At 33.4% G+C, this 16,210-nt stretch overlaps 1 protein-coding gene across 1 annotated transcript; it reads left to right on the forward strand.

Annotated features, from left to right (window-relative positions):
* Positions 1-2,049: 2,049 nt before the first annotated feature.
* LOC145950538 (uncharacterized) lies at positions 2,050-3,480 on the forward strand. The gene is made up of 2 exons (XM_083061632.1): positions 2,050-2,910; positions 3,016-3,480. Exons 1-2 carry the CDS (start codon positions 2,050-2,052, stop codon positions 3,478-3,480), a joined length of 1,326 nt encoding a protein of 441 aa, XP_082917758.1.
* Positions 3,481-16,210: the final 12,730 nt, after the last annotated feature.

Genomic DNA, 16,210 nt, shown 5'->3' on the forward strand with positions numbered 1-16,210 from the left:
TGGGTTAAGCTACAACTAGGTGCATGATAGGAATATGCAACCTAGTTGCCCTCCCACTTGGGTCAATGCTCCACTTAGCCCAAAAGACCCTCTCATGCTCATGCACCACTTACAATACTCTAGGATTCAAAGCCCTAAATTCTAAATACCCCACAATACAAGGGCAAAATAGAAAATACAAAGCAAAATAAATCCTAACTTCTAAATACCTCAAAATACAAGGATAAAATGGGAAATACAAATAAATCCTATGTCTAAGGTACCCAAAATACAAGGGAAAAATAGTAAATTAACAAGGGTAAAATAGGAATAATAAAATAAACCTATGTTAACAAGGCTTATGAGAGTAATCAATACTCTATAACCATGAGGAGCATATCTCTAGGAGTGTTAGCTTCCCCACCCTTTTCTAATCTCCTAGCCATGGACCTAGTAATGGATCCCATGTGTGTCTCCAAGGATGGTCTTCCATCAATAACCAAGTTATGTGAGTTAAAAGACTAACCTCATATCTGTATGCAAAATGTAACATGCGTACGTTGTAAACTTTTTAAATAGACTTAAATAGAAAAATTAGGTTTTGTAATCTCATCAACGTTGTAGCTTTGGATGATATCTTTTAAATTTCATTGGAATCACCTAAAAGTGAGGTTTAGAACTCAAGTTATGATCAAATTAGTAAGTAAAGGTCAGACTGTTAGATTTATGATGAAATGTTGTAGTTTTGTATTTATTTAAAATAGTAGATGACATATTTAACTCTTGAGGTCAACATAGAAGTTGAAGATAATTATCTTATCTTTCTAATAAAATTAATACCAATTTAATAGCATATATATAGCTCTAACTAAGATGTTTGGGCCATGTGATATTGTAGAAGATTTTGAAAATATAGTATGTCATTCTGCTATTGATATGCTTCTGAGCTATGTATGAGTTGTAGTTATGTGATCCCACTGATTACTAATATTTAATTAATATAGTTTAATGATTTGGTTTGGATATTTGCTTAATTTTCCTTTTTATGGTTTTGCTGATTTTGCTTTCAAATGATTGTCATGAATATTATATTTAAAATTCTAAACAAAAAATCATCATGATTATTTGCACCTTTATGATTCTATCATGTAACTTTTAATTTGAGTTTGTCTTATCTTCGATATGTGTTGCCTTTATAAGATTTGCTTATTAACATATTATTTTAAAATTCTATAATTTAAGGATCATAGTGATCAAACGCGTTTTTAAAGTCTACTAGTGATAGATATAGCTGCAATTAAAAATTGTTGACAATTAAAACGTACTTGCAGAAGTGAAATTTCCTCACAACAAGTCAAATGGGAAAAAGGAAAAGCAGATTTTGAAAAACTGAAAAATAAAAGTGATGAATACCATAATGCAATGTAAAACTAATACCGTAACAACTTCTTGTTAACAGATTGTTAACAAAGTTTGTTATTATATAAAATATAATTCTGAAGTTGTTATGTAAGTTAGGAAAAGATTGATTATTTATCTTTTTGTTAGAATCTAAGAGATATTTTAGGAATAGTTTTGTGTATATAAACAATAGACCATTGAGGAATAAAGGCATCTGGAACCATTATTCACATGGTATTAGAGCCGTAAATGGCAGACACGATGGATAAAGGTGCTCAGAAGAAAAAGTCTTCGCCTTATGACTTGAATTCCAGCGACAATCCTGGAAATGTGATCGCCCAAGTACAGCTAAAAGGCGACAACTATGATGAATGGGCTAGAGCTATGAATAGGTCTTTGGGAGAAAGAAGAAAATGGTGTTTCATTGACGGAACCATAGTAGAACCTGAAGAAGGATCTTCAGACTTGGAAGATTGGTGGATTGTTCAAGCAATGTTGGCGTCATGGATTTTGAATACAATTGAGCCAACTTTGCGAACAACCATGTCATACTTGGAAACTACCAAGGAGATGTGGGGTGACATAAAAGAAAGATTCTCAGTTGTGAATGGCCCACAAATTTATTAACTGAAATCAGAACTGGCACAATGCAAACAAGGAGGGTTGTCCATGGTAGCCTATTACGGGAAGTTAAAGGCATTGTGGGATGATTTAGCTGTCTATGAACCAGCTTTGACCTGCACCTGTAAAGGGTGCACATGTGGCCTTGCGGTAAATCTTGAAAAACGCAAGGAAGAAGAAAGATGCCACACCTTCTTAATGGGGCTAGACGACGCAATGTATGGAACAATTCGTTCCAACCTACTCGCTGAAGACCTTATACCATCCCTAAACAAAATGTACTCAATTCTTGTACAAGAAGAACGAGTGCGGAATATCACCCAAGAAAGAGAAGAGCATCCGAAAGTCATGACCTTAGTAGTTCAAGCAAGCACGAAGGTCAAGGGGCGTGAAAACAAAAGTAAAATTGTTTGCACACATTGCAATAAGGCAGGACACGATGAAGCCGATTGTTTTCTGCTCATAGGATACCCAGAATGGTGGGGAGACCGTCCAAGAAACAATGGAAAAATAGTTGCACGAGGACAAAATCAAAACCGAAGTGGAGGAACAGGATCATCTACCTCTCGTGCACCAAAGGGACTTGTACGCGCTAATGCAGTACAAAAATCTGATTCTAATCTTGGTGGTGATGCAGAATATGGAGGACTGAGCAAGGAGCAATGGAAAACTCTGGTAGAAATGCTTAATTCATCTAAAGTCACTCCAAATGAAAGCATGACTGGTATGTTTAAAAATAATGCATGGATACTTGATAGTGGAGCATCAAATCACATGACAGGAAATTTGCAACACCTGTGCAATGTGAGGGACGTGTCTGGATGTCCTGTTAGGCTTCCAAATGGACACACTATTATTTCTAATAAGGAAGGAACAGTAAAACTTACTGATAATTTAAACTTTGAACAAGTACTTTATGTACCTCAATTGAAATGCAACTTGATTTCTATATCGCAATTTTCAGATGAATTAAATTGTAATGTCCAGTTTGTTGGTAATCTGTGTGCTATATAGGACCGAACCTCGAAGATCCTGATTGGAGCGGGTGAACGAAGGGATGGACTCTATTTCTTTCGAGAGGCCCTCATGAAGAAGGTATGCAACATTGAAGGAATGAATGAGCTAGAAGTGTGGCACAAAAGGTTGGGACATCCATCTTGGAAAACTACTCAATTAATTTTCAATGACAATGGAAGTAGAATTAGTACTATCAAAAATAAAGTTTGTGATACATGCCAAAGAGAAAAGCAAACTAGAGAAACGTTTCCTTTGAGTAATAATCAAGCTTCTAATATATTTGATTTGATACACTGTGATTTATGGGGTCCATATAGAACTCGTTCATCTTGTGCTGCTTCGTATTTCCCTACAATTGTTGACGATTGCTCACATGCGGTGTGGATCTATTTGCTAATTGATAAGAAAGAAGTCATGAAAATGCTAAAAAAAATTCTTTTCTATGGTAGAAAGGCAATATAACAAAAAGGTTAAAACTGTGAGAAATGATAATGGAACAGAATTCATTTGCATGAGAAATTATTTTCTAGATCATGGGATAATTTTTCAAACTTCATGTACGAACACAACTCAACAAAATGGGAGGGTCGAACGCAAACATTGACATATTCTCAATATTGCTTGAGCTTTGCAATTTCAAGTTAATTTGGCTATTGATTTTTGGGGAGAGTGTGTATTGACAGTAGGATATTTGATCAATACACTCCAAGCATAGTTCTAAAAGGAAAAACACCATATGAAGTGTTACATGAACAACAACCCTCCTACAATCACCTACGCGTGTTTGGTTCTTTATGTTTTGCTCGCAACCAACACACCAATGGTGACAAATTTGCAAGTCGAAGTCGTAAATGTGCCTTTATAGGATACCCTTATGGGCAAAAAGGTTGGAGAGTTTATGATCTCGAAACTCATGAATTCTTTATTTCACGAGATGTGCAATTCTTTGAAAACCAATTTCCATATCAGTGTTCTAAAAATGAAAAAGAATCCTTTCATTCCTTGCCTGCTGATAATATGGTAGACATTGTTCTTGATGACATGGAATCATCAACAGACCTTGCTCTCGATAGGGGGGTACACACACAAGCACTGTAGCATCCACAGGTTCCGTAATGGAGACTCCGAACATCGCTAGAGGTATTCTCGAAAACATCATTTTAGAAACTCAACCGCAAACCCTAATAGAGCACACCACAATGCCCAATAATGATGAAAATTTGTTACTTGGACGTGGGCATCGTGTAAAACAGCCATCAACAAGACTTCAAGGGTATGTAACACACACTGCGCAGAAGTTGAGTCTTTCCCCTAGCATATCAGCTCCATCACATCCTTCAGGTACTCCTTATCCTATTGCTCACTATGTAAATTGTGCCAAATTTTCTTCGCCACACAAACACTTCCTTGCAGCAATCACTACTGAAAAAGAGCCCCTATACTTTCATGAGGCAGTGAAAGATGCAATATGGAGACAAGCCATGCAAGTTAAGATAGATGCACTAGAACGTAACAATACATGGAGCATGCAACCATTGCCTTCAAGGAAGAAAGCTCTCGGATGCAAGTGGGTGTATCGCATTAAGTATAATTCTAATGGCACTCGAGTGATTTAAAGCCCGTTTAGATGTGCTCGAAAATCATCAAGAGAAAGACATCAACTACACTGAAATGTTTGCTCCCTTTGTAAAGATGGTAATGGTGCGAATTATTCTTGTTATGGCAGCTGCCAAATCCTGGGAACTTCATCAAATGGATGTACACAATGCGTTTCTACAAGGTGATCTCCATGACGAAGTGTTCATTCACATGCCTCCTGGTTTTTTGTTTCAACACCAAACATGGTGTGCAAACTTCAAAAATCGTTATACGACTTATGATAGACTATGGCCAAGGCTAAGGAATCCAAGAGGTGATATCTTAAAAGAACCAAGAGGAATAGGATGATCTTAAAGACCTTTTTCATATGTTTGTACATATAGTAGTTTCTTTGTATAGGCTTATTTTTGCCTTTGTATTTGAGGCATTTTACTTGCTTTTATTAGTGTTTGTATATTGATTTTAAGGTAGGTTACTTGGAGAGTTTAACTCCATTTAACCTCCCTAGTTGATACATTCATTTTGTATTTTTCCAGTAGGGAAAAAGGGGTGGCATTTAGCAATGCTTGAGGGTGTGACTAGTAATTAGGCCAGAATTGGGCCTAGGCAAAATTTTGCATATTAGACTCATTTTGCTCCTAATTTTTCATAGATTTGATTTAGCTAGGTCTCATCATTATATGATGAACCTAACTAAACCAAATCAAATATTTTTGAATTAAATCATGGAGCATTTTGGAGCCTTGGCCGCCTAGCCTCCTTCCTTGCTCTAGCCGAAATTCACTAAGTTCTCCTTCAAGTTTTTAAGCTTCTCCTCCAAGTTTCTAAACCTTGGTAGGTTAGGCTGACCTTACCATGGTTCTTAAGTGAACCATGATCAAGGTTAGCTTCTCCTACAAGTTTTATAAACCATGGATGGTTAGCTACACCTTACCATGGTTCCTAGTGAACCATGGTTAAGGTTAGCTTCTCCTAGAAGCTACCTCTCCCTATATATTTGTAAATCCCTCTCTTGTAATCACTTTTGAACATTTGAGAAATAAAAAATTTAGATTTCTCTCCCAAAAGTCTCTCCTAAAACCGAAGAGAATTTTCTCTCTAAGGTTCTCACCAAAGGTTTTCAACCTTTGGCCTTGGTTCCTCAAGCTTCCTTCACAAGCTAGGAAGTAACCGAACCTATTCCATTGCTTCTCCACCATTGGAGAATCCTCCAAGGTGATTCCTCCACCTCAAGGAGTTCAACCTCAAGAGTTCTTCGGTCCTTTGCATGGAAGCTTGGAAGAACATCAATCTTCTCCAAGTAGTTCCATCAATTTTGGTATCTAGAGCCTAGTGCTCTTGAGGTTTGGTGTTCTAATTTTTTTTTGTTGAATCCGTGTTGTTTCTTCCTTCTCCTATGTCTAAATATGTGTTTGTTGCATGGATCTAAATTTTATAAAAATTTTTGATAGATCCTATATGTCACATAAGAATAAATTGATTCATGTTTTTGCTTGTTCCTATTAATCCGTGAATCAATTGTTTTGTGCTTTAGGTTCCTATACTTGTGCGTTTTTCTTTTGTTTGAGTCTCTCCATTCTATAACATGTGTCCGTGATTGGACTTCATTCACATTGCATTAGTTTTATTTTTGAATCAATTGTTTTGTCATAGAAGTCATGTGTAGTCCTTTTCATGTTGAAAATTCCTAGACTAGTAGCTTGTTGACCTAATTTTTTGTGTGTTGTTTGTGTCCGAAATTTTTTGTGTATTTTCTTATTGAATTTGATCCTTACCTATATGTGCTTTTGTTTTACATATTCGTGTTCATAATTTGCTATTAGTTCTATCAAATTTCCTAGAGTTAGGTTTCTATTATGTCTTGTTAAAAGTTTTGTCAAAAAATTACTAAACACTAATTCCTATTAGGTTTCCTTGAGTCTTATTGTGTGGCTGAAACTTTTAACAAATTTTATACATTAGAAACAGAGGCAAAACAGAGGTGTATGTGTTCCAAATGCATGAGAAAAATAAAAGAAAATAGTGCCTAAAAATTTGACCTAAAAATACTATAAAATTGTGATGCACTAGTGAAAACATGCTTGTGAACATCTCTTGTTTCGTGAAAATATTTTTGCTGCAGTTTTTCTAGCCTAAGGCCAAGACCTATAATTGTTCAAAAGGCATTTAAACTCCTGATTAATCAAAGAAAAAAAAAAGTGAAAAATATTTTGCAAAAAGAAAAGAAAGAAAATAGCAAAAGAAAAAGCCAAAAGGAGTGAAAATTTTGTGTGAATTAGCTTTCGGTTTTGGTGAAATCTTTGCCTATTAATTTTCAGCCAGCAACATATTTTGTGTCTTAATTTTGTTTCTAATCTTAGCTTTTTTTTTTAATCCATTCTAGTGCCTTTGATAGGTTATCCTTTGTGTGCTAGCTTTCTAAATTTGCCTTAATTTTTTGCTTGTCTTTTTTGTGGAACTCCTTCTAGTTTGTCTCATTTTATTCTACCAATTGGTGTAGCCATTATAAATTGTGCCTTTTCAGTTTTAGCACTAATATTCCAGCAATTGAAGGTGGTTGAGTGCTTCTTAAAAGGTGTAGGAGGCCAAGTCAAAGGAAGTCAACTTGAAGGCTTTGGTGGTTGCTTAGGGAGCTTGTTCTCTCTTGGTGGAAGGTCTCTTGGAAAACACCTAGAAGTAACCAAAGTCAAGGTTGCTTCTAAAAGAAGAGTGATACACTTGTGAGGGCTGCATGCTTGGTGGCTAAAATTGGAAGAGAAGGAGCAACAATTTCTTGGAAAATTTTATGAACTTTAGAGACCAATTTTAGTGACGGAAATTTTTGTTACTAAACCTATTTTCCTTACAAAATCCGTCTCTAAAATTTCTTTCTAATTAGTGGCTAATTTGTTTTCTTTGAAATTAAGTGCAGCCACTAAATTTCATTTGATTGTGAATTTACATTTCATTTGGTGTGAATTTACATTTCATTTAAGTGTGAATTTGCATTTCATTTGGTGAAAATTTGCATTTCATTTTTTCTTGTAAATTTTCAATTCTCATTTTTTGTACAAGGCCTTTATTAAGGAGTGTCTTAGAGTGCCTTTGGTGTATCTCCATCTCTCCTTAAGTGTTCTAATAGTAAAATCGTGTAGTACTTGTGAGAGGGTCCTTGAAGGTCTTTGGTGCCTTTTAAGCTCTCACATAGGTTTAATTGCTTTCAACTCCTAGTTTATGTTTTCTTGTCTTTAAGATTTCATGCAATTTATGTTTTAAGCAATTTCTGTTTTAAGCAATTTATGTTTTCAGCAATTTAAGTTTTCAAGCAAACTATGTTTTCTCGCCATTTATGTTTTCAAGTATTGATTAATTGTACACTTTAGGCACTTGCTTGTTATTTTTCTTTGAAAAATATCTTTGTGAAAATTGTTTTGTACAAGGCAATCGTACAAGGGGGTTTAGAGATTTTTACTTGAAGAGGCTTGGTTATTAAGTGGCTCTTTAGTAGCTCACCTCCCTCCATAGTTCAATTTGTACTCTTAGACCTCTAAGTGTCAAGTCTAAGCACTTCAAAAATATTATTTTCTTAAAATTTATTTTTGTGTGAAGAGAAAAATCTTGTTGTTTAAAATGTCTCAACAATCCAACTATAGTGGAAGTGATAGCTCTCCTAAAAGAATTTCTTACTTAACAAAAGAGGTAAAATCACTTAAACTATGGAAGAAGCAAGAGGCCTTTCAAAAAGAGAAGGAGAAAATTGAAAGAGAGGCAAAACTTGCTATCCTAGATGAGAAGTTGAGAATTCTTAAACAAGAAGAAGAAAAATTGAAAGAAGACATGAGAAAACACAAAAGAAGAAGACAAATAAAAATCAAAAGAAAAGAAGAAATAGAAAAAAAAAAAAAAAAAAAAGAAAGAACTTTGTGCAGGGAAGAGTAAAGAGGAAGAAATATCCTCTAAAGGATTTGTGACTAAAGAGAATTGTTTTAGTACTAAAAATCCTGTGAAAAAAAATTCTCTTTATTCATAAAGATCTTAACTCTTGCCCTCATTCTGCCACTAGTCTTGAGGAAGAGATTAATAAATCCATTATTTTTAAAGAAAAAGAGTCTCAACTTCAAGATTTGGTGAAGGAAAAGTGGACTTCACTTAGTTCCACTTCTCATGCTACTTCCTTGGTGGTGCCCAAGGTAGATAGCTTTCCTTTGTGTAGGACTTTTCCTACCTTAGTTGTGTCAATAATGCACCCAATTTATGGAATATATTATTTGTTGGATATAACATATGAACCTTCAAGGTTCCTTGTGACAAATTCTTTTCATAACTATCCAACAAATAATATAATCCAAAATTGTTTAGGAAATTTCTTAGTAGTATTTTCCTTATTTTCTAGGAAATGCCTAGGTTACCACATAGGGTACTTTAGGCAAGATGTTTTAGTTTTTAGGATTTTCTTTAGTGTGCTATTGTTTTAGTTTTAGCACATTTTTAGGATTTAGTAATATACCTAGTCTATGTTTAGGAGAGGATCCTATTCATTATATTAGAAGGTTTAGTATCACAGACTTCTTTAGGTTTCATGAAAGGATTCCTTCTAGGATATACCTTTCACATTTATTTGTTGAAAATATCACCTATAATGAATTTTATTATATATTTGTAGGTATGGCCAATAATCATGAGGACCTTGAGATTTGAGGTCAAATCCTTTTCAAGAGGGAGGGGATGATAGACTATGGCCAAGGCTAAGGAATCCAAGAAGTTATATCTTAAAAGAACCAAGAGGAATGGGATGATCTTAAAGACCTTTTTCATATGTTTGTACATATAGTAGTTTCTTTGTATAGGCTTATTTTTGCCTTTGTATTTGTGAGGCACTTTACTTGCTTTTATTAGTGTTTGTATATTGATTTTAAGGTAGGTTACTTGGAGAGTTTAACTCCATTTAACCTCCCTAGTTGATACATTCATTTTGTATTTTTCCAGTAGGGAAAAAGGGGTGGCATTTAGCAATGCTTGAGGGTGTGACTAGTAATTGAGCCAGAATTGGGCCTAGGCAAAATTTTGCATATTAGACTCACTTTGCTCCTAATTTTTCATAGATTTGATTTAGCTAGGTCTCATCATCATATGATGAACCTAACTAAACCAAATCAAATATTTTTTAATTAAATCATGGAGCATTTTGGAGCCTTGGCCGCCTAGCCTCCTTCCTTGTTCTTGGCCGAAATTCACTAAGTTCTCCTTCAAGTTTTGAAGCTTCTCCTCCAAGTTTCTAAACCTTGGTAGGTTAGGCTGACCTTACCATGGTTCTTAAGTGAACCATGGTCAAGTTTAGCTTCTCCTACAAGTTTTATAAACCATGGATGGTTAACTACACCTTACCATGGTTCCTAGTGAACCATGGTTAAGGTTAGCTTCTCTTAGAAGCTACCTCTCCCTATATATTTGTAAATCCCTCTCTTGTAATTACTTTTGAACATTTGAGAAATAAAAACTTCAGATTTCTCTCCCAAAAGTCTCTCCTAAAATCGAAGAGAATTTTCTCTCTAAGGTTCTCACCAAAGGTTTTCAACCTTTGGCCTTGGTTCCTCAAGTTTCCTTCACAAGCTAGGAAGTAACCGAACCTATTCCATTGCTTCTCCACCATTGGAGAATCCTCCAAGGTGATTCCGCCACCTCAAGGAGTTCAACCTCAAGATTTCTTCAGTCCTTTGCATGGAAGCTTGGAAGAACATCAATCTTCTCCAAGTAGTTCCATCAACTTAAAGCAAGCTCTGCGTTGCTGGTTCACTAAATTGTCTCATGCACTTATATCTTATGGATTTCAGCAATCATGTCTTGATCATTCTCTGTTCACTTTGCATCAAGAAGGGGTTCAACTTGTTGTTCTTATTTATGTCGATGATCTAATTATTGCTTGCAATGTCTCCTCAGCCATCAAACGATTTAAAGCCTACCTCAATGAATTCTTCCACATGAAAAATCTTGGCAAATTGAAGTATTTTCTAGGTATTGAGGTTGCTCACAATCCTACAGGCATTTTTCTTTGTCAATGTAAGTACACGCTCGATATTATTTCTAAAGCTGGCCTCCTTGGAGCTAAACCTCCAGGCACCCCATTAGAGCAAAATCATCGTTTGTCTCTTACTATCGGAGCTCTTCTTGCCAATCTAGAATGTTATCGCAGGTTAGTTGGGCGACTGATTTATCTGTGTTTTACATGCCCGAAGCTTTTGTTTAGTGTTCACACGCTATCTCATTTCATGCAAGAGCCATGAATTGAGCATTGGGAAGCTGCTCTCCGAGTGGTTCAATTTCTCAAAGGCAATCCCGGTCAAGGCATATTGCTTTCTTGCAACTGTGATCTACAACTTCATGGCTGGTGCGACTCTGACTGGGCTAGCTGCCCTCTTACACGCCGCTCCGTTACCAGTTGGTTGGTCCAGCTTGGTCAATCCCCTATCTCTTGGAAAACAAAGAAACAACACACTGTTTCTCGATCGTCAGTTCAAGCTGAGTATCGGTCCATGGCAACTACTACATGCGAACTCAAATGGTTAAAAGGGATTCTTTCCAACCTCGGCAGCACTCATACCAAACCTATGATCATTCATTGTGATAGTCAAGTGGCCTTGCACATTGCTAAAAATCCGGTGTTTCATGAACGTACCAAGCACATAGAAATAGATTGTCATTTTGTTCGCGATGAAGTATTTCGCCACAATATTCTTCCAACCTATGTCTCTACTACCGATCAACTAGCAGATATCTTCACAAAAGCTTTGGGAAAACCGCAGTTTGAATCCTTCTTAGGCAAGTTGGGCATTATAAATCTCCATGCTCCCACTTGAGGGGGGTAATACCGTAACAACTTCTTGTTAACAAAGTTTGTTATTATTAAAATATAATTCTGAAGTTGTTATGTAAATCAAGAAAAGATTGATTATTTATCTTTTTGTTAGAATCTAAAAGATATTTTAGGAACAGTTTCATGTATATAAACAATAGACCATTGAGGAATAAAGGCATCTAGAACCATTATTCACAAAAACCGTGATGATACCAATTATAAAACAGTTTTTGCTTACTTAGAAAATTCAAATAAAAGATTTCCATAAGAAACTGATACAAATTTTTAAAAGATTTCCATAACAACAACTAGTTTAGTTGTTAAATGTGTTACTATTGCAGTAAAAAAAAATTGTAATTGCTGGATGTAAAAGGAGTGAGATTGAATTCCTATTTTTTAAATTTTAAATAATTTGTAATCTTATTTTTAAATAACACATCATTATAATATCATGTAATTTTTTAATTTTATTTTCACATGACACATTATTATATTATGTTAGTGTTGATTTTTAACTGTTATTATATTATGTTAGTGTTGATTTTTAACGATAAATTGAAGTAAAAATTAAAATTATATAATTATGATATTTAAAATTACGACTTCACTTCTTCTTGTAACCATTTGTATCAAATACTATATAGGAAAGAATTTCGTCAAAAAATTTAAATAAGAAATCAAATTCTATTTTATGAAAAAAAAAATAATAAAAGACATGAAATTTACTCTTTTTTAGTTCCTTCTAGAAAGCACTGTTGTAAGTTGTAACACGCAGATGACATTTTTTGACAAAATCAAGGTCAAGAACCAATAAATGTTGAATATTGACATGTATCATAAGAAAGGACGCGTCTGTTTCTCTTACTTAAGTGGGTGGCATCAAATGACTAAGTGTCTAGATTAAGTCTCTTGTCTAGTTTGTTTGGTGATCGAAGTCTTTTATTCTGCTGTAAACAGCTAAATTAATAGGAAAATATATGATAATTTTTAAGAAGTTTTGTTAAAATATAAAGTTTTAAATAAAAAATAAGAAATAAATTAAATTAAAAATATATTTTTTAAAACATATATTTATATTAAAATAATTTTATATATTTATACTAAAGTAAATAATTATGACATATATATTTATACTAAAAATTAATTAAACCAAATTATTATATATATAATTTTAAAGTATGGGTATTTGCATGTATAGCTACTAGGGATGGTAAAATGTATCTGTTAGATCAAAAGGTGATCTCTAACCCCTTAGGATATAAGTTTTAATGATAACAAACTTAAATTTTTTTTAGAAAATTTTTTTTCAGATCATACTATAAGACAAATTAATAAAAATAATTGGTTATGATGACGTATGATCTCTCAAATGAATTACTTCGTCTATAAGACGAATGCATTTACTATATATCATTTATGATGTTAGATAACCAAATGATATTAGTCTATGACATTCCTTAATAAATCAAAAAAAATAAAAAAATCTTATTCGATACTCTCACTTCAAAAATAAATGAAGAAATGTTTTGTACCAAAGAAAGGACAAACATATCCCTTAAACGATGCAAAATTTCATAAAAAGTCACTCCTGACTAACACACGTAACATTTTATTCTATTTGATATAAAAAAAGGTGATAAGTAATCTCTTTGATTAAATACAAAATGATAATTTGGTGAAATACATTTAATGCTCACAATTAATGTACCAATGAACATTTCTTTTCACAATAAAAGGAAGATGAAGACAGATGAAACAAGTTTGTGAGAAAGAAGCACCTATACAAAGAAATTTGAAGATTTAGAAAGAAAAAAAAAAAAGAGAGAACAATCATTGTAAAAATTCATGTTCAGTCTTTCTATAAAAAGTGTTGTACTTAAATTAATTATATCACATCTTGATAGTAAGATGAAACAACAACTGATTTATTAGCTTTAACTTTGTGCTATTGTTTTGGGCTTGAAGCTGTGTGACTGTAAAGAATAATTGGTTGTTAAAGTTTGAGAAGGCTTCGTGGTTAAATGAATACTTAGTTGTTAAGCTTAAAGAAGCTTTGTGATTAAAATAATACTTATTGTTGAAATTTGAAGAGACTTCGTTGTTAAAAGAATACATGGTGGTTGAAACCTGGAGAGACTTTGTTGTTCAAAAAATATTTGGATAGTTGCTTGAAAAGATAAGTCAAAAAAATACTTAAGTTGAGTTAGAAGTGACTTGTGAAAGAATACTTGTAAAAGAATACTTGTATTTTTGTAAAACATGGTAGAACTTGATTAGGTTGATCAAGAATTAAAAGTAATTTTGGTGATTGAGATGAACTAGTATAAAAGTGTTTTGTTCTTTTCTCTTGACTCTTCGTCTACACTTAGAAGTCCTTCATACTACTTCACAGTTTCAAAAAAGTTGAGTTTTTTTTATTGATACTATTAACCCCTAGTTTTAGTGTCTTTCTTTTCTCTACAATATCAAATCCAATGAGTACTCACAAAAATACTCTTAATAAAAAGGGTAAAACCCACATAAATGGGGATGGATGTGACACCCATTTTATCCCAATATACACAATAAAGTAAATTAAAGAAATATCAATTTAACATAGGTAAAATGGTTTACATATCCAAAAGAAAATACATTTCCAATATTCGATCAATTTAAAATAAAGTTTAGAAAGCAAATAAATTCGTAAATAGTTTCAAGGGAAATGTAAAAACTCCAATTACAATAAGTTAAAGTCCTAGAAGACCCTTGTCCCAATGTCACACTATTAGATCACTCCTATGATTCAATTATTGGCACCTTGAATGTCACTTATTTCCATATCTTCCTCACCTAAAAATAGCCACAAATGTACAGTAAGAAAATAAAATATTTATATAGAAAGCACATCACGAAATTCTACAAAATAATATCAAAGTAATATAATCCATAAATACAACATTCATCATTCAAACATGTTCAACATCATTTATCAAATCCATATATTCCATCATCTCATCACAATCCACCATCTCATCGCAATCCACATATGTACATATAAATAAATTGCACATATACATTGTGTCACGCATCCAACACCGTATCACGTACACATCCCTATTGTCACATCATACACTCAACATCATGTATGCACACGGCTATGCCAATGCATTCCACTACTGGCATTGATATCACGCATACGAATGTACTAACCCATCACACATCTAATACCGTATCACGCATACGACCATGCCCACAACAACACAAAAATAGCATCGTATGACGTGCATGCCCTTACGGCCCGATGTCATGCATACGACTATGCCAAATCATCACATCACAGTTCACAATTCAATTCCACGTCACATGCTGAACCAACGTTTCCACAATAATTCACACACACGTCTTGCACAACCTCCTCGTACACATTAATATTTCATTCACAATTAATTTACATTCCATCCAGCACACACCATTTATACCTCTTCATACAATGATAATTACTGGACATCATACAATTCACAACCATCATCAAAATCCATCAATATAATACCATATTTCACAATCCCACATCAAACTTATTCGATTATATCATAAGTATTATAAAGCATCACTAAGAAATTATAAATTATCACAAACATGCCAAAAAGTGGGTCCCAAAATGTCAAAAATGCAAAGTAAAATAGAATACCCATGTCGGGCATCGTAAATCCTGATAAATTAACCTCTACTCACTATTTTGACCATAACTTACGTTATACACATTCTTTTTGAGTGATTCCAAAGCCATTAGAAAGATGAAATCCAAAGATACAACTTTTATGAAGAACAAAAAGCCTAAAAATGTCGTTAAGGACACCTTACATGATTGACAACACAAAACTTAATATTTTGTGTACTAAAATGGAGACTGGACTTATAACTCGCATAACTCAATTAATTCTTAACATTTTTACACGATTATAGAGTCTGAATTATAGCCCCAAGTATCTACTTTCTAACCCAACAAATGAAATTGTTTTGGTTAATCACACAGAAGGATATTACAAAAATAATAAGGTACATCCATAAGTAAAATCTCTCGATTAGTCATTAATTCATATAATTAAGGGTGTTCATCAATCTACAAGAACCCTAACTTACAAAGCACATCCCAATAAATTCAATTATCATATAGATCATCAATTTTATCAAATAATATAACAACCACATTTATAAATCAATATAAAACCCAATTGAATCATCAATTTTATAGAATCTTAACTCAAATAGTAAAACCCCCAATTTTTTCAAAACCTAACTCATAAACACTTTTCTATAATTTTGTTCTCTCTCCCAGATCATCATCCTTGATTCTTCAAACAGAAACAATTGTAAATTTACCAATAATCCTACAAAATTCCTCCTCAACCTATTCCCTCATGCATACAAATAAATCATTTTCTCCCGTACTTAGTTGTGTAAATCCAAATAATTTTGATGTAGGGGAATTTGTTCTTGATCTCTTTTTGGGTATTCCTTCTCAAAGCTTTTTATTTTTCCTCTCTTTCTTTCCTAATCCTTCAAAACGTAAACGAGGCAGATAGGGTTAACTTCGATTGACCCCTTTCTTAAAATAAACCACCAGCCTAGGTCAACCCAACTTATCTTCCTATAAAATGAACCTTTTAGATTTTAAAATAAAATATATAATTTATCAACTTTCAAATCATCCCTTAAAACATATAAATAATTATTTAAAATGCTAATAAAAATATTTATTTAATATGTATAAAATAATTATTT

This window comes from Cajanus cajan, chromosome 8 (assembly GCF_000230855.2).
Source record: "Cajanus cajan strain Asha chromosome 8, NIPB_CcT2T_4, whole genome shotgun sequence".
NCBI lineage: Eukaryota > Viridiplantae > Streptophyta > Magnoliopsida > Fabales > Fabaceae > Cajanus > Cajanus cajan.